At 40.5% G+C, this 20,811-nt stretch overlaps 4 protein-coding genes across 6 annotated transcripts; 1 reads left to right on the top strand and 3 right to left on the bottom strand.

Moving 5' to 3' along the window:
• Positions 1-236: 236 nt before the first annotated feature.
• On the bottom strand, positions 237-4,291 carry armc10 (armadillo repeat containing 10). Its single transcript, XM_034141911.1, has 6 exons — positions 4,033-4,291; positions 3,410-3,555; positions 3,167-3,301; positions 2,897-3,073; positions 2,689-2,760; positions 237-2,523 (listed from the first exon to the last, which is right to left on the bottom strand). The coding sequence occupies exons 1-6, from the start codon at positions 4,289-4,291 to the stop codon at positions 2,272-2,274; spliced, it is 1,041 nt and encodes a 346-aa protein (XP_033997802.1). The 3' UTR covers positions 237-2,271.
• A 777-nt stretch (positions 4,292-5,068) lies between these two features.
• On the top strand, positions 5,069-19,698 carry fbxl13 (F-box and leucine-rich repeat protein 13). Its single transcript, XM_034141529.1, has 21 exons — positions 5,069-5,360; positions 5,512-5,620; positions 6,198-6,385; positions 6,523-6,590; positions 10,502-10,656; positions 11,023-11,138; positions 11,226-11,294; positions 12,000-12,095; positions 12,198-12,333; positions 15,813-15,865; positions 16,193-16,293; positions 16,899-17,028; positions 17,484-17,582; positions 17,749-17,869; positions 17,971-18,133; positions 18,222-18,341; positions 18,435-18,558; positions 18,648-18,728; positions 19,046-19,180; positions 19,270-19,433; positions 19,512-19,698. Exons 1-21 carry the CDS (start codon positions 5,271-5,273, stop codon positions 19,696-19,698), a joined length of 2,505 nt encoding a protein of 834 aa, XP_033997420.1. The 5' UTR covers positions 5,069-5,270.
• LOC117491804 lies at positions 6,253-9,896 on the bottom strand. Of its 2 annotated transcripts, none has more exons than XR_004556795.1 (5): positions 9,742-9,896; positions 9,607-9,665; positions 7,264-9,532; positions 6,937-7,054; positions 6,253-6,360 (listed from the first exon to the last, which is right to left on the bottom strand). XR_004556795.1 is itself a non-coding variant. In XM_034141900.1 (5 exons), exons 1-3 carry the CDS (start codon positions 9,756-9,758, stop codon positions 7,275-7,277), a joined length of 2,334 nt encoding a protein of 777 aa, XP_033997791.1. In that variant the 5' UTR covers positions 9,759-9,896; the 3' UTR covers positions 6,253-6,360; positions 7,029-7,054; positions 7,264-7,274. The 2 variants fall into 2 exon arrangements, 1 of the variants encoding a protein (XP_033997791.1); XM_034141900.1 differs by having other exon boundaries at positions 7,029-7,054.
• On the bottom strand, positions 12,447-17,196 carry LOC117491807 (leucine-rich repeat-containing protein 17-like). 2 transcript variants are annotated; one of them, XM_034141903.1, is made up of 7 exons: positions 16,969-17,196; positions 15,323-15,482; positions 14,745-15,218; positions 14,418-14,635; positions 13,561-13,716; positions 12,954-13,095; positions 12,447-12,876 (listed from the first exon to the last, which is right to left on the bottom strand). In XM_034141903.1, the coding sequence occupies exons 2-7, from the start codon at positions 15,445-15,447 to the stop codon at positions 12,594-12,596; spliced, it is 1,398 nt and encodes a 465-aa protein (XP_033997794.1). In that variant the 5' UTR covers positions 15,448-15,482; positions 16,969-17,196; the 3' UTR covers positions 12,447-12,593. The 2 variants fall into 2 exon arrangements, with proteins under 2 accessions (XP_033997794.1, XP_033997795.1); XM_034141904.1 differs by having other exon boundaries at positions 17,068-17,196.
• Positions 19,699-20,811: the final 1,113 nt, after the last annotated feature.

The raw sequence follows: 20,811 nt of genomic DNA, 5'->3' as shown, positions 1-20,811 counted from the left end.
TGAAAGAAATGAAGATACAGTTGTAAAGGAGACCAGAGAAAATACCGTTAAAGTAACCTGCTGGAAATTAAAGCTTGTACTACATTCTCTACTTCATGGTAGGGTTCTTAGTATTCAAAGCCAAAAGGCAGGCCCAATTGCACTGCCTACCAGCCAACAACAACAGAGCTTGACACAAATTCAGTCAGTGCTAGATTAATATTTTTAAGAAAACAACAGAAATAAGGATGTTGATATACAGATCTTGTAGGGTATTTATTGCACCATTCAAACAAACACAACAAACATTTGTCATTTGATAGGCAAAAAGCTTCATTAAATAAATCTTATAATCTAGGTCACAAGTAAATCAGCCTCCTGCTGTTAGGTAAACCATAGTGCCTGAGAGATTTTTAGGATTTGGGTTCAATAAGGTCAGTAAAATGTGCAGCATTTCATTACACCTGGACAGGCTCATATCATAAAATCCTTGCATTAAAAATCATATTCTGAGATAATCCCTTTTTTCATGCACTTTCTCTCTATACTACAAGAGAGCCAATGATCCACAGCTCTAGCCTGTCACTTACTGTGAGTGCATACTTAACATTCTATCTCTTTTGTTATTCAATAACCATTGTATGCAGAAAAATGTTTAAATATACTAATGGTTAGAAAACAAAGGAATTACTATTACAGGCTACTCTGTAAGAGGTCAACCCCTCCATTCATTTTCAAGCTGCGTATCTGCACAATATGTGTGGTAGCTGAAACAATCACAGCACATCCTTTTCCCTTGCTACTTCCCCCCCGCTCGTCCCTGGGGTATTGCCGGCGTGTTTGAGAGATGCAACGCCACCAGTTACGTCCTGGTTTTATCCCAGGAAGCTGCGGTTGGTGCACCTTTGATGTCAAGCTTTACTCAAGTTGTATCCTTACCATTTACATTCAGTTTATTCATTTGTAATTACTGCCACATATGTATAATATTTTCCATTTTATTAATATTATATGTTATCCATTTATTATAACTTGCAGTATTTTGTGTCATTGAATCTCCCTTTTTCTTGCCTCCATGCATCTCTGTAATTTCTGTGCATATGACCATAAATAAGTTAATTATTGAAGGTGTCCCATCCACTTTGGTAGCTCTTCTTAATGTGGAGGTAAGGTTTCAGCTACAAGTTCTTCCCGACAGACAGATCTTTGACTAGTCATGATGCACTGATTCTCAAATGAATTACATAAATCAAAGATTATTGAAGAACATGATCTTTAAATCCAACATGTTATAAATGAGCCATTCTTGTCTCCAAGGCATGCTAAGGTGTACGGCTCTCCATCTACAGTAAGTGTCTCTCTGAGCCTCAGAGGGTGGTTTGGTCGAGCTGCGCAGGTCGTTCTGACACATTCTCTAGAAAATGTTTGGCAGTGGGTTTGGGTTCAGAAATGTCACCTGGAACATGCCTTCAGAGAGAGTACATGACTTTCTCAGAAGGGAGGGCACTGTGGATCTTTGAAGGAAAACATTTTCTGGTCATGAGAATAAGCTGCAGGTGGCAGGAAAAGACAGTGAGAGGTTGTCTGTTTTACGTTATATTGCATGTATGGTCTGCTCCTGCTCACTGGTTGCTCATCAATTCATTTTAGTGAAAGAAAGTGTATATATGGCTGGTGAGGTGTGATGGATAATTAACTTAATTGTGATGAAAATATTGATGTAGAGCAGGGGTTTTCAAAGTCTTACGCTTTTCGGCCTCCTCAAAAAATTCCTATGGGATCATGATTATGCTATTTCATGGCTATTTTAGCTCCAATTAAGCTAAATCAGTCTAATATTGCCGTTTGACAAAACATCAGACAAAAAAATACATAATAGGTCTGTCCTATGGTATTTCTGACTCTGGTAAAGCAGAAAAAAACTCCCTGAAAACAAATGTATCTCGATACTATTGCTCTAACTAAATCACACACATGTAGGCTTCTCTATGAGATCCTCCTTTGATAACTTAAGTAATAATTACTTTAATAATGTTCCCTTCCCTTCAATTGAGCCTACCCTGAGGAGACCTGACTCCCACTTTGAAAACCTCTGATCTCTAGAGCATTGTAAATATAGATAGTGAAGAAGTGAAAGCTTAATATCAGCAGAAGGCCTCTAAGCCTTCTATTTTATGAGACTATGTCAATAGATTTATAGTTGACATTGAAGGGTGAAGGGTTGATGGCTTTGTCAAATTGTGTCGAAGCATAAGCTGTGCATGGTTCAAGTGTGCAGTGTGAGAAGGAGGTCTATGTCAAGATGCGAGCCACCTGGGACTGAATCTCCACATCAGGGTGTGAGAGCAGCTGGACCAGTCTGCTGTGGAGCTGGGAAGACTCATCTAACATGACCCGGAAGAGGCAGTCCTGCTTCCGCCTCAGTTCATCTGCCACCTGGGCTGAGGCCCTCCAGGCCTTTAAGTTCCCTGCGAACGTCAGCAATCGTAGAAGCACGGCAGAGGCTGTTCGTGCGTCAAACAGCAGCACAACAGAAGCTGGCGCCTACAGAGAAAAGCAGAAAAGTCAAGTGCAAAATGAGGATTTATAAAAGAACTCTGCACCTTCCACAACAGTATGTCTACAAAAGAAAATAGATGATGCTGCATTTCTATTGACCTCTTAATGCAGAACCATGATACATTATTTTTATATTTCCTTTACTCTTACCTGAGCTTGAACAATGTCATCCATCATATCTGGATTGGATGACAGATTTACAAGGACTTTCAAAGCCTGAACCTGGAAGGCAAATATTAGAAGATAAATCATACTGTATTCATAGCTTTTATCTGATTTCCAAGAGCTATTACAAAATAAAACAATTGTATGAAAAATGTGAATAATATTATTCAGATGCAACTTTGAAGATACCAACCTGTAAAGTTTCCTTGCTCACAACAACTAGAGAGAGTAAAAGTGTAATTGATCCTTTTAGCAAGTGTTGATGTTTATCTGTGACTGAAAGGTTGGTCAGCAGCCTGAGAGCACCAAGCTGGAGCTCAGAGTTCACTGGAGACATCTCAATCAGCTCCAACACTTGTGGCACATAAACCTATGAGACACACAGGCATGGATATATTACCAGACTATCTTGTATGCAGCAACTGATTTCAGGATATTTGCAGTACAGTATATGGTGACATACCTTTATTTGTTCCTGGTTTTGGATGTTCATACATAGATTATTCAAAGCATTCAGAGTCTGCACTCTAACCTCTGGTGCAGGATCAGAGAGGAAACCAGCTATGATATGAATCCCTTCAAATTCCCGTAAAAGATTCTGGAGGATTAGAATAGAAGAAAATAAAAATTATAATACATAGCTGAAAAACTCAGTACTAAGCACACTTGAATTTCGTTTTTCTAAGATAGTAAACTCTTACTGTACCTGATTCACAGTAAAGGCAGCAGAATTTCCTAGCGTAAGTAGGATCCGACATCTGTCGGTTGTATTATTGCTGGTCTGCAGACATGACAGCAGCATTTTCAAGTGCTGTAGATCCAGGTTGCCAGGGGACTGGTGGGCGAGGTCACCTACGGTGGAAAATAATTTTAAAAACATTTCTTTGTATTCAGAATCAAAATCCAGTAGATCTCAATGCATTCTTTCACTTACAAGGAACGTGCTTTGATGTAGTGCAAAATATAAACCTATTAAGAGAAAATAAATTAAAAATAAAAGCAGATACAACAATCAATATATAAGAAACGTACATTATATATATTATAAAAATATATACAATGTGTACAGGTATTTGTGTTTAAATTAAAGAGTTGTCAGCTGTCATATGTGTAACTCTTTGCACTGGAGGAGACTGAATACCACACAGTAGCTTTTCTTTAACAGTCAAATGCTCTTTACATTTTTTTTTATGAAATTTGAGATCATAGTTTGGGATATACTGACTAGTCTGTGTTTACAAACAGGACATAAGAGAAATCATTTAGATACACAATATGCTGGAGCAATCAGATATGTTAGTCAAAGCTTTAAGAGCCCCTGGCCCTTACCTGAAGCACCCCCCACAGGTCGGGGACAGACCACATCCAGTCCGGACACTCTGGCCAGCAGGCTGCCCGGCTGCAGGGTACCTTCACTGGGCTGACTGCTCCTCACACCAGCACTTTCATTGGCAGCACTTTTTTTGTTTCTCTTAAAACTCTCCCCGCTAATGAGTTTATATAAACCGTAGGAAGCTCCAGCGCCGGCAACTAAACCTAGAAACGCTTTCATGTTGCCGAGCCTGGGAGTAATGCTGCCATCGCCCATGCTGCTGCTGCGTCTTTAGCTAACTGTTAGCTAGCTAACGTCAAGCTACTGATGCTCAGTAACGTAACAAACCCGGTTCATCAGTAAGCTAGCGCTGAAGACAACCCGTTGAAACCATAACAGAACCCAACCAAATGAATGACAGCTTCATTGTTCTGAAAGCTGGAGAAGTTTGCAGCCGAGCTACAGTTGTCAACAATGATCTGCTCTGTGGTTCCGGGCAGCTTGGGTTGCCATATTTGACTGGCAAAAAGCAGTCCAGTCAGAGTTTAGAGTCGCCATCGATAACCGTAATGTTTTATCATTTGACAAAAAAATAACACGGTTACAATCAGGACAAAGTCACTATACATGACTTTGTCCTGATTGTAACCGTGTTATTTTTTTATTTTTTTGTACATAAAATAAACGTCTTTTGGATCAGATAACATTCATATCTAGGCTACAAGTTAACACATTCATAATTATTGTATCATAAAGCTATGACGACATAAACATGTCAATAAGAATAACGCTTTGATTTAGGTGTGATATTGTTGCTCGAAATATCGCATATTTGACCTAAATTGTTTAAAACCACACACTTAATTGAAAAGCATAAAAGTAGCCCAACCTGGCAACGCCTTGGCTCAGAGAGTGGCCGACCAAATCGTTCGCTGGGTGATTACTTTCTGGCTATAAACAACAATCAATTAACTTTGCATTATATTATATACACATACAAAAAAAAATCACGTATGCAATGTGTTAGTTAAAACATAATGTGCATTTCGCCGTTTATTTTGTCCACTTTGTCACATTTACATCTTGCCGCAGCCCGCATGACATTAGTTGACCAATACCAATGTGACATTTTACTTTATTCGTTACCTGGCAACAACCGGGCCAAATCTGACAAACGCTAAATTGAGCTGAGGTTAGTTAACATTTGTTAAGATACTCGATTATTCCTCTACAATTACTCTAAACGACTTTGCAAATGTGTCAAAGACACACTATGGCTGGGGCAAACGCAAAGCCTGCTCTAAATGAGTGCGATCCAAAACACTGCCTGCCACAAATATATAAGGTAAGTCATCGTGCATACAAATGTATTAAGTAAAGATTGCTGCAGGTAATGTTACATATAACATGAGCTTAGACTACTCTATCATCACTTATGTTTACATTTTCAGAATATGAAGTAATTCGCATCTTTTTTTCGGCTTCTTTGACAATAGGCCTTATTGACAGCTTCATGCCTGTCATGTCCCAATGACCCTATACAGTTCCTGAAAAACACTCTCACGGCCTTCCAGGGACATGACAGTCTTCAGGATGTTGACTGGTAGGTAGACTATCTTTCTTGTGACTTTCCTTGGGATGGACACTTGGGGGCTCACTTGCTCAACTTTTGAGTGATATTCATGGTAGGCTAAAAAATATGGAGTAAGAATCAAGGTCCAGGACAAATAAAATAATTCAATATCTGAGCCAAAATGTCTCAAAGAGGGAACGTTTATATAAAACTGGACGATAAATGTGTGTTTTTTTAATCAAATTGTGTTTCCTATTGCTTTGCGTTGTCCTATGTCAGTTACCTTGTCCAGTCTTTCTATTTATTCACATTAACACCATTTTAAGATACTTAACAGTTTTCTAAAGGTCACCATTAGACTTATATTGACTTTCAAAAACCACACCCCTAAGGAAACTAGTTACCAGCATCCTCCGTTCTTATTACCAATCACATTTACAGGCATTGTACATGTTTTTGAACATTTTGGAAGGATAATCATATATTGTCTTTGTCAGCTTAGATTTCCATTTAGAGCATTTTCTTTGAAAAACTTAAAGTGGTGGTCATTACAGGTTTTGCAAATAAAGAATAAAATAAATTAAAATCTTGTGATGAATCACCAAATAGACCAACTTCTTCCAATAACAATCATTCAAAGATCCAAGTTTTTTGTTGGAGATGATCTGTTTTGTTGTTCAACTTTATTTCAATTTTTAAGGCACAAATTTGTCGCTGATGCAGAACAGCTCCCAGCAACAACCACTCTGACCGACAGGACTTCGGACTGTGCCTATATGGAGCCAGATGACATCATGGTACATTATGGTTCAGTATTGTTCATGCCATCAATAGTCAGATTGAGCACAGATTCATCACACACATTAATACTCAAATGAGAGTTTAATAGATTTAAGCGCTTGTATAATAACTGCTGATCTGTATGCCTCTCTAGATGTCCCTTTGCCTCTTCGAAAAGGCCTACTGCTGTTACAGGAACAATTTAACAAGCTCTTGCTTCAGGTATGCCTACAGTATTACAGTTGTGATCATCACATGGGGATGGGATTACTTTATCATGGATTTCCTGAGGGAGAAAAAAGTTAGACATAGGCTCCATCACGAAGTAGAGTTAGTGTTCGTCATGAATTGATTTAAGTGCACCCTATAAAAACAAAATCAAGTTTCAGTTTAACAAAATTAAAGTTAAAATACAGGAATTGTTAACCATCCCCCTATAATGAGTTCTGAGAAATATCAAATTGCCGTTCATGAGTCAGTTTTTAATGCTCAAATACTGGCACTGACTATGCTTTTCATTTGTGACTGAAAAGAAAAACTAAAACACTAAAGTTGCTGATTAGCTTACCCCGAGTGACAACAGCAAGATGAGGTAATAAACTTTTTCATGGCTTTCATTATCACAGCAGATGTTTGTAGAAGCACATAAACTTGATTTACCTCGAAGATGAAGATGGCAGCAGATCCTAATGAAAAAACAACAAACAATAATTCAGTTATGAGAGCATTAGGTATTGTTAATAGGAAGTTTTACAAAAGCTTCTTGTTCAAATTACATTTTAAAGTTTCAAACTGATACATCAGAATGAAGTGCGGGTCAAAGCTTTCACTTCTAATTAATCATAAGTACAACATTCATATATTTACAAGCAACGTTTTTAAAATGTTTCCATACCATGTTGTGCTTCACTTGAAGGGTTTCAATCCTTCTTTATTGTTCTTCAAATCCTTTACATTGCGGTAAACATTGTTCTTGTATTCATCCACCTGATATGGTGAATAATGGGTCTTTGATAGAGATAGTCTCTTCCTTTTGTAATCATTTCTGGACTTGTGAACATATGCCTTTACAAATGGTGGTGACCTGTTTGGGCCCATTTGAGAAGGAAGCCTTTTTCTGTGGCCACCATTCCTCCAAAATACATCACTGAAAGTAGAATCAGAAACCTTGGATGCAGACAGTGGTTTAAGATGCAGGTTGGCCACAATGCGAGGCTCTTTATTCACATTGGCTGGAGTCTGCTGTTCTTTGTTTGGTTTTATGAAGGTCTGCAGAGCTTTGTTTGCAGAAAGACCTCGTCGTAGTGGGTTAGAATATAAGCCCTGGGGGTTTCTGACACCATGTATATCATTGCCAAAAAATCTTGAATAGGCCTTCTCTGAAGCTGAGGTCGGAGCCAAGTTAGTAAGAGAGTTCAAATGCACATCGTCTCTGGCCCAGGATGAGATCCCACTCTGAGTTGAATCTAAGCCACTAGAAATGGGAATAATTATGGTATTGTCAGCCATTTGTTTTGGTCCCCGAGTGTCAGCGGCTTGATTTAGCTGGGAGAGGTCTGATTTCTCCCTGTCTTTTGCAGCCAGGTTGAAAGGAGGGCTAACATCGACTATCTGGTCTCTGAGATATCCATCATGTCCACTTGAGTCTTGAAGCAAGCTGAAAGGTTTCCTAGTAAACAGTCGGTGGAATCTGACTGGCTGCTTTTTGTTGAAAGCTCGAGTCTGAGCATCATGTGGGCTACTTGTTTGAACTCCTACATGACCGCTACTTCTCTTTGGTAAGATGTTATCAGAGCTTGAAGAAACGGAACCAGAAGATACAAGCAGGTGGGCGGTGGGAGAGTGGTTTACAGCCTTTGATTGCTTGTTTTCAGTGGGTTGATAAGCCTCCAATGGTTGGGCTGGGCTTTCCCTATGTTTTGGTAACTGATATGGGATGTAGTATCGACCTCTCGGTCCATTGACATGTACACTTTTTGCATAGGAATTCAAAGATCTGGGCATTGGTGCAGACAGGTCATTGGCTGAGTTCACTCTGCCTAGCTCCTCACTTTGGAAATCTTCACCAAGTTCAAAGCCGCCAGTGTGAGATGTTGTTGGTTGTTGAATAACCTTAGAGGTTAAAGGCATTATATTGGATCTCTGGCTTGAGTAGTAGCTTAAATCTTGAGATGGGCTGTATGGAAGGCTGACAGGGGGAGCAGTCACATAGCCACCAAAATACAAATCATCTCCATAGTATGAGCCAGAAGGTATTTGTTCAGGGAGATTGAAGTTTTTTGACTGGAAGTCTTCATTTTGCTTATAAGAAGCACTTGTAGAAATATCAGGGTTTTCCCCAAAACTGTCAAAACTACCGTAATTACGTGAAACATGCTCTGGGTGGTGTGGGTAGAGAGCAGACCCTGGGCCAGAGTCTTGGTTGTCATAAACACTGGAATAAGTGAGACTTTCAGTGGAGTTGTCAGGATCTGGGACAGAGGGGTTTTCACCTGGCATTTGGTAGTTGGTGCCATTTTCACTTTGTTCAAACGCTGTATTCATAGCTTCACTCCAAACTTCATTTTCACTGGCGTCATCATGGGCGGTTACTTCTTTTGTATAATTAGACCTATAGCCCATGTCCGTTTCCCCCTTTATATTTTGAGCATTAGCAGCCATCTCATTTTTCAAAGTTTCCCGTGCAGTTTGAAAATGTGGACCAGAGGCACCTCCTGGAATCAAAAATGAACTCTTCAGTTTTTCTATAAACCGTTTGAAATCTTTGACTGTCTGAAAACTGGTCCCCTCCATAGGTTTCTCTTGTGTGTGCACATCCACTAAAAGGCCAAAGGGGTGTTGATTACCAGCTCCTTTATGCTCATATTTCTGCACTGGGGGGGCAGGGACATGTTCTGAGTCTGGGTTGGTTTGTACCATGTCTTCACTGAGGCCAGTAACAGAGCTAACATCCTCATTGTTTTCATGGTTCTCTGGTTCTCCTTGAAGGGAAATAAAGCTGTGGCGTCTCAGAGCTTGCATTTCATCCCTTGGACTGACAGATTCTTGGTTGGTGAATAAAGGTTCTCCAGAATCAAACATGTTTGAAGTTTGTGTGCGAGGCCCACTTTCATCGCTACCGAAGTCATCACCATCGAGAGAGTAGCCATGTGCAGTATTGTAGCCTATCAGGGAATAAACAGACATTACAATAAATTCATTTTGTTGAACATGTTGAGGAATAATACAGAAATCTTACCTTTTTGAGTAGTAAAGCCAATGCAGGCCCATAACAACAGAGAGCAAAGCCAAGACACCCTGAATAACAATAACGTTTTTTTAAAAGAGTAACACAGGCCAATTTTTGCCAAATATACACTTTTGTTTTATTTACCCAAATGGAAGAGCCATGGTAGCAAATTCAACTCCAGTGGTCACTCTCAGCAGACGGTTGATTAAAACTACCAGCCCAGAAAACAATCAACCATACTCCCTTTTTTTTCTCCTCAAGGTTTGAGAGCCATCAACCATAAGAAAAGTGCAGGTGAGGATAGTAAAACCTTTCTGAGTCTGCTACTCTGATGCAATTAGGTGATTGAAGACAGCTGGTGCTGTGTTCAAATCAACCTAATTAGACCAGCACAGGTGGAGCATTTATTCAGAGAGTGGTGATGGCTGAAATATCACTCAGCTATCCAGAAATAGCTCTAAAACATCAGTTGCCTTCCTCTAAATGTCCTTTGTGAATCCATAATTCTTTATTATATATTTATAAATGGTATGACTGATAGGACGACATCTCAAAAAAGACTCAGATATCACTCTATGAAGAAATTTGACCCATGCAAATTAAAGTATTTTCTGGATCATTGCTAACACAGTTCATGAGGATATTATATTTCACAGTTTGCCTTTCACCTGTCTATTGTCAGTGCATACTTCTACAACATTGACCTTTTATCCAGTCAATAACTCTGCCCTGTCTAAATGTCCCAACCAGCTTCAGTTGATATCATCATTAGAAAACACTAATACAACAGTATTATTTCATTGTTACTGACTCCTGTGCCGTTGGGTTAATGCAGGTTTCTGTCAGTCTGCCTGCTTACCTTTCCACTGAATTAATGATGAGCTGTGTTTGATGTTTGGGACAGGAAGTGGAAGAGGTTCGCTGCCCAGAGTAAGAGAGATATTGCGGAGCTGGCTTTGAAGATGGACCTGGAAAAGAAGCGTCATGAAAGAAACTGCCAGCTGGTTGCACTTGCTAAATGGTTAAACTGGGTAAAATTACGCAAGAAGACACAGGCCGGTAAGTGCTTACTCAAATATTCTGTACTCCTGATGAGTTTTGACTGTTTTTGGAAGCTAACTTGAATACAATGCCAGAACATACATGCACTGTGGTTAAGGAATCTGTCCAAACTGAATGTCCTGACACATTTCTTCCCAACTACACTCACTCCTGTGACTCATTTTGTCCCTTTCACATTTCACTCTTGAGACTTGGCCACATTTTTCTGAGCTTTATTTGTCTTAGGATTCAGTAGAATCCAACTTTGTGATCAATGATAATAATATTTTTGCCATGATTTAGCCCACATGTTATCCTCTGCCAAGTGTTCTGTGCGAAACTGATGAACATATGATATAAGATTTGAATATCTTTTCTAATTAGTTGCCTCGGAAAAACTTGAGAGACTTGTCAACGCTGGTCGTCTTAAGCGCATCATAGCTGCATGGCGTAATGCTTTAAAGAACTCAAAGAGGACAAAAGAGTACTACAAGGTAAACGTTTATTTATAATTGTATTTATTTTTGAAATATACAAATTCTCATTCTTATCATTTCTTATTTTAATGGTTTGTTTGGATCTTGCAGAGGTTGGTCAACCGGACCGAGGAAGGATGTGACGTACTCTCCATGCTCCCTAGCAACCTCTCACTGAAGGTAGTTCCTCTTAAACTACATTAAGGTGCCACACAGAGAAATTATAGCTGTGGAATTAAATGTGAAGCAGCTCAGTGATGAGATCATACGGGTTACATAAGACTTTAAGTAAACTTCTCTGTCAACATTCCTCCAGTCTCTTAGAGGCCAGGTTGTATAATATCAACTAAGATCATTGGGATCAAGTATACCTATTACCAGAGAAAGAGTTTTGTTTCTTGAACAACTCTTATCTCTGTTATGGTCTTTGCTAATTACATTTTTGTTTGTATTATATTATTACAGAAGTATTTTAATACCAGTGTTTTTTTTAAATATGTTAACAGCTGTAAACATATTTTGACTCTCCTTGCACTGACAAACATATTCCCTGTTGTTTTTGGAATCACATTTGCTGGCAAAGGCAGGGCAGATTTGGCTTTGTTTGCTCTGGTGTTTCTGTCCAACACCTCCTAATCTATGGTGCTTCAACATGACTATGTTTGGAGAAAGAAAGAGGCTGCTTGTACACTTACATCACACTGGTTCTCTAAGTGGCAGAGGAGAATCTTGTCTTTCTAATTTAGGTGCTTAACTGTCCTCTTGACATTGCACAAACATTTCCAACATGACAACTGGTCTCTAAGATATTGGTACAAATAACAGAGAATCTACACGTGTACACCTTTCCAAACGATCAAACGTCATGTGATTTCTTTTCTGCAGATCTTTCGATATTTAGAGTTGCGAGACTGGCTAAATTGTGCTGAGGTGTGTTCCACATGGAAAGCTATCATCCAGTCAGGCACATTGTGGAGTCAGGTCTGTACTAGGAGGATGCATCTTTAATCAATTTCATAGTAAAGTTTGAAGTTATACTTGAAACAGGAGTATAAATGTTCCTTAATTTTGTATCCCTATTAGATCAACTTCTCTGTGGAGAAGGACTGGATAACAGAGGGTAAGATGAAGCAGATTCTGCAGAACTACCGTCCATTTGTGATCCATCTCAACCTGCGTGGCTGCACAACTCTAAAGGGGCCAAGCCTGAAATGCATCAGTGAGTATTGCACATTCAATTGCTAGATTTTCATTTTGTGTTTCATCTGCAATATCCATATTCCATCATACAGATCATGTCCTTTTGATAATAATTATGAGTAGAACAACCAATAAGTTAATAAGATCTTTATACTTTGATTAAAAGGACAGTAGGATCTCCATCTGATACAGACAGTTTAATAATAATGAAAGGAAGCGAAAGTAGGGAAACTAAATAGCATTTGCAAAAGGTAAATTGTTGGTCATATTTCACTGGATTCAGGACAGCCTGATGATTTGGTATTTCTGTGGTGTTCTCAAGTGGCTGGGCTCCAGCTCCTCCTCCAGCTCTCCCTGCACTTCCATTGCTGTGTTCCAGAGTTCAGGGTCTGTTTGCTCTGGATCTGTTCTGCTGTGCTGTCTGTCCTTTGGACACGCTCTGTTGTATGAACGCACATACTCTGCCACACTCTCCCCTGTATGTTCAGGAGGGGAGCGACACAGCATGCCCGAGTACCTGACCCCTGTGTGAAGGCGCAGCCAGTACATCATGTAGTGGATGCTGAAAAAAAATCCAGTCATTTATTATTTGCATTTGTCTAAAGTAAATAAAGGAAAGATTTGCGCTGAAGAACCCACCTGTAGTCACACACCCAGGGGTTTCCTCCCAGTTTTAGCTGTAACAGGAAGTAAAGGTCTTCAAGAACCCCGTACTGGACAGAATGCAGGCTGTTGTCGGACAGGTCTAGCTCACGAAGGTGCAGCAGCCCAGAGAGGGAACCTGGGAGAGAGAAAAGAGAGATTGATTACTTCTCTCTTCTCTTTGTATAGTTATATTTAGACAGACCTGTTGTTGCTGTTTATTGTTTACAGAGAAAAGCCAGTAGTGAAATCAAACTCTGGAAGGAATGTGTTGGTTGGTGTTCAGTTTGTGTCTGAATCACTTAAGCAGAGTGTCCACATTATGTGCATAACCCTCTCAGCTTTCCCCACTATAAATAAAGTCAATAATAACGGTATACACAAAGATGGCATAGTTCCCAGTGTCTTAAAAGAAACAGGAGTCAGCAGCAGTTGTTTAACATGCTCTTAAACTTTGGCCTGCCGTATGATATCCATCAGCCAAATAAAAACAAATTGGGGTAGGTTTTCATTCTGGATGTTAAAGGAAATATGAAGCACATACTGTAATATGTACTGGTTATGATGAATAGGTATCAGTATGATGTAATCATAGCTCACATACCTGTGTCAATGTGCTCCATATTGTTATGACTTATGTTGAGGCTTCTTAGGCTCCTGGCTCCTTGGAAATCTCTGGCTTTGAGATGACGGATTGAATTGTGGGACATATCTATATGAACAACATCTTCTGGAATACCTGTAGGCACCTCAGTTAGACCTAAAAACAAAACAGACGGGGTTACTGAGGGAAGGATTGCTCCAATATATTTCATTATTTTACCTCTTGAAACAAAATATAACATTGCTTCATTCATATGGTCAGTATTTCTTTTTATTGATTACAATGAGGGATTTTTCACCTTTACCATTCAAATGTGCCAAACCTTAGATTGCACAAAAAATCATCTTGAGTTTGCACTCTTAGTAAAGCAAGTGAATACATGTGCGTAGAGACAGACTTATGCTCTGCCCTGATCATTAATCTAAATCCAGGCTTTCTGCCAATACGAGGCAGATAGTTGTAACACTTATTATTCTTAGGTTCATTTTAAATGCTTTAGCAGGGTATGCAATGGAGTTATTCTGATGACTTTGTTTAGGTAATTATTTCCAAGTTGCTCATAATGTGACATGTGAATCTAAAGTAAAATCAGTCACAGGTTAAGGACCCAAGCAACTTAATGCTGAATAGAAAACAGCCGCCAAACCAGATGTGTCTCCTCCTGCTCTTCTCTTTTGAGAAGTGGACGTTTTGTCAATCTACTCATGCAGCAAGAATATTAACCATGAACATACGAGCTCCATGACACGATGCCTTAGAGGTATTTTTCCCTGTTGCATCAGAAACATATGTGCTGAGGCTCAGGGGAAGGTTCAGTTTATGAGACATGTAAAGGAAAAAACTGTTTGTGAACTTGCCTCGCTTGCTGCAGTCCATCCGTACTTGGGGGAATAGGTAGGTGTGGCAAGATGTGGTGGCGTCCGGTTTAGTGCGAATTGGAATAGGTTGTACAGGGTTTGTGGGATATGTTTGGTCGCCCTGTGGTTTGCCTGTTGGGCCTGTCTTCTCCTTACAGAGAAACTCTGGGTTAATCTGCCTCAACTTCATGCCTTTCAGCCTGGAGGGCTCTGCACACCTAGAAGAGATCATGATGAAATCCAAAGTTATATAATGGAGGCTCTGTGTTATTATTAGAATCAGTAATAACTTGTTTATCTGTGAAAAAAAATATTGGTGGAAATCACCTGGCATGATTTCCAAGATTACGGTTGCTTGGGACCTGAAGGGTGCGGATGAGACTTTCCATCGGGCAGACACAGTTCCAGGGATTGTCATGTAGACGTAGGTGCCGTAGGTTCGGCATGGAGATGAGGGCCTCTTCGCTCAGTGTCCCCAGGCGGTTGTGCTGCAGCAGCAGGGTTGTAAGGCGTGTCAGACCCTGGAAGGCCCCTTCAGCCACCAAAGAGATGTGATTCTGCTGCAGGTCCAGACTGGTTATGCTCTCAAATCCCAAGAAAGCTCCATCACGAAGGATTTTGATCCGGTTGCGTGCGAGAAGGAGGTGTTTTGGTTGTTTGGACCACTGTGAGGCGGGGATGGAGCTGAGGCCTCGGTCCTGGCAGTCTACAAAGAAGTCTCCAGATTCTGTCAACTCTGAGCATTGAGGTGCAGAAATCCTGGAGGGGCCCGATCTGCTGTGGCGCCCAACACCTCTCACCCTGACAAAGTGAATTCATGGCTTATCACAGTGTTCACATGCTCATTAGAGGAGGGGGATATTTGCATTGAATAAATTAGGCCCAACACATGAGTGGATCCATACCTGTTCCGTGTGAGTTTGTGCCTTGCTCCTTTGAGGCCTCTGCCCTTCCCCGGTCTTTTCATCTCGGCGTACGGGAGCAGGAGGAGGAAAAGGGAGGCTAACAGGAGAGAGGAGGTCACACGCATGCTCTCTGCAGGGATTGTCTTTTCAGAAAGAAGAGCTGCAGAAAAGTAGGATTTAGGGGTAAAAGTGTGATGAAAGCGAACTTGGAAACAGAAGCAAATGGTCAAAGTGGACAGGGTCATTGTTTATGGGAAACAGCTGCTGCTTTCTGAGGAAGAAGTGAGCGGCTGCACATTATGTAAGAGATAGGAGCCGTCCAGGAATGTATACACAGCTCGTAAGAAAGTAGAGTACCATAAGACTTCATGTTGTTCTCTACATACTGTCTTAAATTAACCAATTCTATCACAACTTCAATTTAATAATTATAGCAGACTACAACATAGCAGTTTGAACAGACATTTCTCTGCTTTGTTTTTTTTCATAGGTGAATGCAGAAATGTCCAAGACCTCAATTTGTCAGAGTGTTTTAATGTTACCGTAAGTAAAACAGGTACACGAGAATGTATAGATCATCATTTTCTAATGAAATATTTAACTTTATTCAAGATTACTACATTGTATAAAGTGATTAATATTGATTAAGACTCTTATTTGTTAAGTCAAGTAGAATATTGATTGACAAATGTTGACTGTTTAGTTAGTTCTAATTATTGACATATAATGCATTTAATGAAAGCCACATGTTTGGTAATGCTTTGTTGATTGTGGCATTGCACTGTGCCATGGACTTAAGTTCAAGTATCAAGATAAGTATCAGATACATTTATGAGAGAACTTGAGGTAACATTTAAATCTCTTTCACAGGATGTGATGGTTCAGAGAATTGTCGAGGGCTGTCCCTGTCTGCTCTACTTGAACCTTTCTTGCACATTAATAACAAACAAAACTCTAAGAGAACTGTCCAGGTAAACCTCCAGTAATTGTGAAAACATTTTAAAGATTTGTGCATGAAACAGTGGTACAGCTCACTTGCATATCAAAAGTAAACTCTCCCATTATCCTCCTTTCTGGCCTCCTGCCCTTTGGTTCCCAGAATGATCTCCATTTTTGTTTGTCCAATGTGCTACAGGCTTGTATTTCATGTCTAAGAGCAGCTTGGCCAACTTAATGATAACAGATGAATCATAACAAAACGTTTAGACTATGTGATTACATTGACGATGGATTCAAAGGTTCAACCTATTTTAGTCCTTAGCTCTTTCCCTTATGGGTAGTAAGTTAACACAATGCAAAATGCTTTGAAAATATTGTATTAAAAAAATATATATATATTTAAAGATATATTTTAATTAAAAATGTGATAACACTTGAAAGTAAGTATTTAACTTTATACATTTTGTTTAAAAAAAACATTACAAAAACCAACTACTATCTACAAAAGCATAAAGGGACCAGTCAACCAAAAATCTAAAATACAAATGTTCTTCCTCTTAGCTCATGTCCATAATGCATGCTACCTTTTTGATCAATATTTTAAATATAAACTGATCCAACCATTGATCTTAAACAGGAACTGTCTAAACCTTCAATACCTGAGCCTGGCCTACTGCTACAGATTCACAGATGAAGGGTTTCTGTACCTGGCCACAGAGAAGGGCTGCCACAATCTCATCCACCTCAACCTGTCCGGCTGCACTCAGGTCAGTCGGTATCCTCCTTGGTTTGGTATTTAGTCTCACCTTTCAGTTAAAAGTAGACAGGGTGTAGAGGAGGTTCAGTCCACTTCTTAATAAATCCAGTCACTCTCTGTCTCCACGTGTCTCTGCTTGTTTCTGGCTGTTCTCTGGTGACTGTTTGCACTCGGAGCAAATGAACACATATCTGGAGGAGAGGGAGAGTGGAAGGCAACTGTGGCCAAGAGGAGGGTTGGGTTTAATCAACTCTGGCCCACCCACTCACCATGTGCACTCGCCATAACATAACACACACACGCACGGCAACATAAAACACACTTATCCTCTGGGAGTGTGCTTTAGTTTGGTTCCAGATGTTTTACTTTCTGGGGCCCTGAAAATGTGAGCAGCCATGAAAACTGCGTCCAGAAGAATGATTCAGATTCACATGTATACACATATTTTCCTCTCTATCCTCACAGATGACTGTAAATGGGTTCAGATACATTTCTGCCGGATGCCCTTCACTCAAAGAGATTGTTGTCAATGACATGCCCACTCTGTCAGATAGCTGTGTATTGGTACGTTTTTAACGACATCCCAGCTCTTGAATGTTCAACGAAGACAAAAAATAAGTAATAAATCACAAAATAATTAGCCTTGTCAAATCAATACATATTTTTTGTGTACACACCCTAACCCCTGACAGCAGAAGCAGAAGATTTAAGTTTAACTCTTTCCAAACAGGCTCTCACTTCGAGATGTCACTGTCTATCGGCCATTTCGCTGCTGGATGCTCCTCATCTCTCCGACATTGCGTTAGAAGCCATCGCTGCAGTCGCTAAGCTGAGGACTTTCAGGACAGAGGGTAAGATCTTTTTGCGTTGTGCAACATTCATTTTCAAAAACGCATGAAAGGGAATTCTCTTCTTGTTATTCTGTCTGTTTTTCAACCCCTGTGCTCTTTAGGTAACAACCAACTAACAGACAACAGCTGGAAGGTTTTGTGCAGCAGCTCTCAAGGCCTCCGCAGACTCCACGCTGCAGAATGCTCCAGAATGACTGACGCCAGCCTCAAATCTGTGGCCAGCCTCAAGAACCTGCACCACCTGGACATCTCACTTTGTAACAAGTGGGTCTGGTTGTGTCTTCTGTAGTTTTAGATTATGAGCTTTCTTATGAAGTTGGATGATGTAATGGGTTTACTGCTTGTATTACAGGGTGAGTGATACTGGGATACAGTATCTGACAGAAGGCTCTTCATCCACCAAACTGAGAGAGCTGAATGTCAGTTACTGCTGTCACATCACTGACATATCTGTCATGATGATTGCACAAAGGTATACAGTATGACTTCACACACTCACAGATCTCATTGTGTTTTGTTAAAATATTCTCACGCAGCAGCTTTTGTTGTGTCTTGTGTGCACAAGGTTGTGTAAACTGTACCATCTCAACTTGAGTTATTGTAAGAGTCTGACTGATATGAGTCTGGAGTGGCTGAGTGGAAGCTCTGTCTGCTCTCTTGATATCAGCGGTTGCAACATCCAGGATCAGGTATTGTTATTTACTCTCACAAATTCCTGGAAAAAAAAAAGATATCTGGCCCTGTTGGTTAGTCTGTTACTTTGTTTTTGTATTTTCAGGGCCTGGCAGCTCTTGAAGGAATTCGCTTGAAGAAGTTAAATGTTGCCCAGTGCGTCTATATCACCGATATTGGCATGGAGGTACACATTTAGCCAGGATTTCAACACGTGGCCAGATGTGGCATTTTTATAGAACAGTTAACAACTTATTATGGGCTTAAGGTTACGTCCTGTGTCTAATATCAACAAATGAAAGGGAAATAAACGTGTGCCGCTGTTTCCCGGAAAAATATGTCCTGAAAACTTGAATCATTTTCACAGTTGTTGTTTCACTTACTGACCAGTAACATATGTGAACAGAGGAAGGCATGTATGTCTCTCGTAAACATTGGTCCTCTGCACTCTTCATATTTCATCTCACATTTTACTCTCGTCTGCTTTGATCCTCACGAGGGCAGAAGCTGTGCAAGAACGTGAGAGATCTGGAACATGTTGATGTGTCTCACTGTGTAGCTCTGTCAGACCCGGCCATCAGAGCCATTTCATTTTACTGCAGAAGTCTAGTCACGCTGCGGATGTCGGGGTGTGCGAAGGTAAACCCCCCCACAAACACACTTCTCTCAAGCCTTTTTTGTTAATTTCATATAATAAAATGTTTCTATTTTCTCCTGTCCTGCCTCAGATGACAGATTTGGCAGTGCAGTATCTGACAAGTGGATCTCAGTACCTGCGAGAACTTGATGTGAGTGGCTGTGTTCTTCTCACGGATCGCAGTCTCCGACACATAGAGAGGATCTGTCCTCCACTCTGCTCCATCACTATGGCCTGCTGCAGCAGCATCTCAAAGTAAGAGACAGTTTAGAAAAAACACTGCAAATAGTCCTGCACGAGAGTCTTTAATGAACATAGCCTCTGTTCCTCTAGGGTGGCCGCCCTAAAGCTTCAGCCACGTGTAAAGCACTGGGAGCACAGCAATGATGACCCTCCATGGTTTGGATACAACATTGCCGAAAAAGTACATCCAATCATAAGACCTATCAAGACAGATGACACCTGGAAACAGGTGGAACAGCACTCAGTGATGACACGAGCAGCAAGTACAGAGAGATAAACAGATCTAATTGAAGAATTAGAGCCCACAGCAATCACAGCCACCATCCTTTTTGGGACATTATTTAAAGGAGAGGTGTCATGGCCATTTCCACTGATCATAATTCCATTGTTGAGGTCTACTAGAATAGATTTATATTGTGCATTTTTCCAAACTCACATTGGTTTCTCATACAGCATCTCTGTAAACTACTTGTATTCACTGAATTTCACTCTCTGCCTTTAACGGCTCGTTGTAGCTCCAAAAGCTCCAGCCCCCACCCTCCCTGTGAGCACAGTGTGCTCCGATTGGTCGGGACGTTGTGAATCGCGCTGAGCTCCGTGGAGGTGTTGTTTCCTTGTTTAGGATACATAGCGAAACACAGCCAAACTCATCCTGAGCACACACAAACTCACATCCGAAGTAAAAACAATAAGTGTGGCTTGATATTGAGTAAAAAAAAGGTTGATAAACGCTGTGAGAATGGGTCTGCAGAGAGAATTTTGCTGCGATCCCAACTGTCAGTTATCAGCCTGCAGCCAGGGAGGAGAAATCAGCTGAGCTGCCTGCTCCCTGCACACAGATGTGTGTGTGAGGAAGTCCGTGGATTGGTCAATTTGGACCAATCAGCGGGGGCTTAACGTAACGGCTCCGCGGATTGGTCCATTTCGTTCCGGGTACGGGTTGACATCATGCCGTACCCGGAAGAATCAAATGGACAATGACGTATCTCCAACGAGGCGTTTTGGGGAGGTTAGAGTTTTACTCGCTATAGGGTGTACTTTGAGGGTTTTGACTCTGCACACCGTTTACATGCATAAAAACCTTCATAACACACAAGGGGACGGGTAATAACCGGAAAAGCATGACACCTCTCCTTTAAAACCTATTAAGAGCATCTAAACTAAGTATTTTATGAAACCCATAAAATAATCCACTGTAAGGTTCTTTCTTGGCCAATTAACCTTCCACCGAGTTTCATGAAAATTGGACCAGCACCAAACCAAAAACATAACCTCGCTGGCAGAGGTAAAATGACTAATATACTGGTCAAAAATCTATAAAAACATTCCTGTCTGTATTGACCGATGCACAGTTTCAATGCTGCATTGACACTTTGTATTTCGTCAGCTG

This window comes from Trematomus bernacchii, unplaced genomic scaffold, assembly GCF_902827165.1.
Source record: "Trematomus bernacchii unplaced genomic scaffold, fTreBer1.1, whole genome shotgun sequence".
Lineage (NCBI taxonomy): Eukaryota > Metazoa > Chordata > Actinopteri > Perciformes > Nototheniidae > Trematomus > Trematomus bernacchii.
The sequence above is the reverse complement of the archived record's forward strand: the minus strand, read 5'-3'. Positions and strand labels throughout refer to the sequence as shown.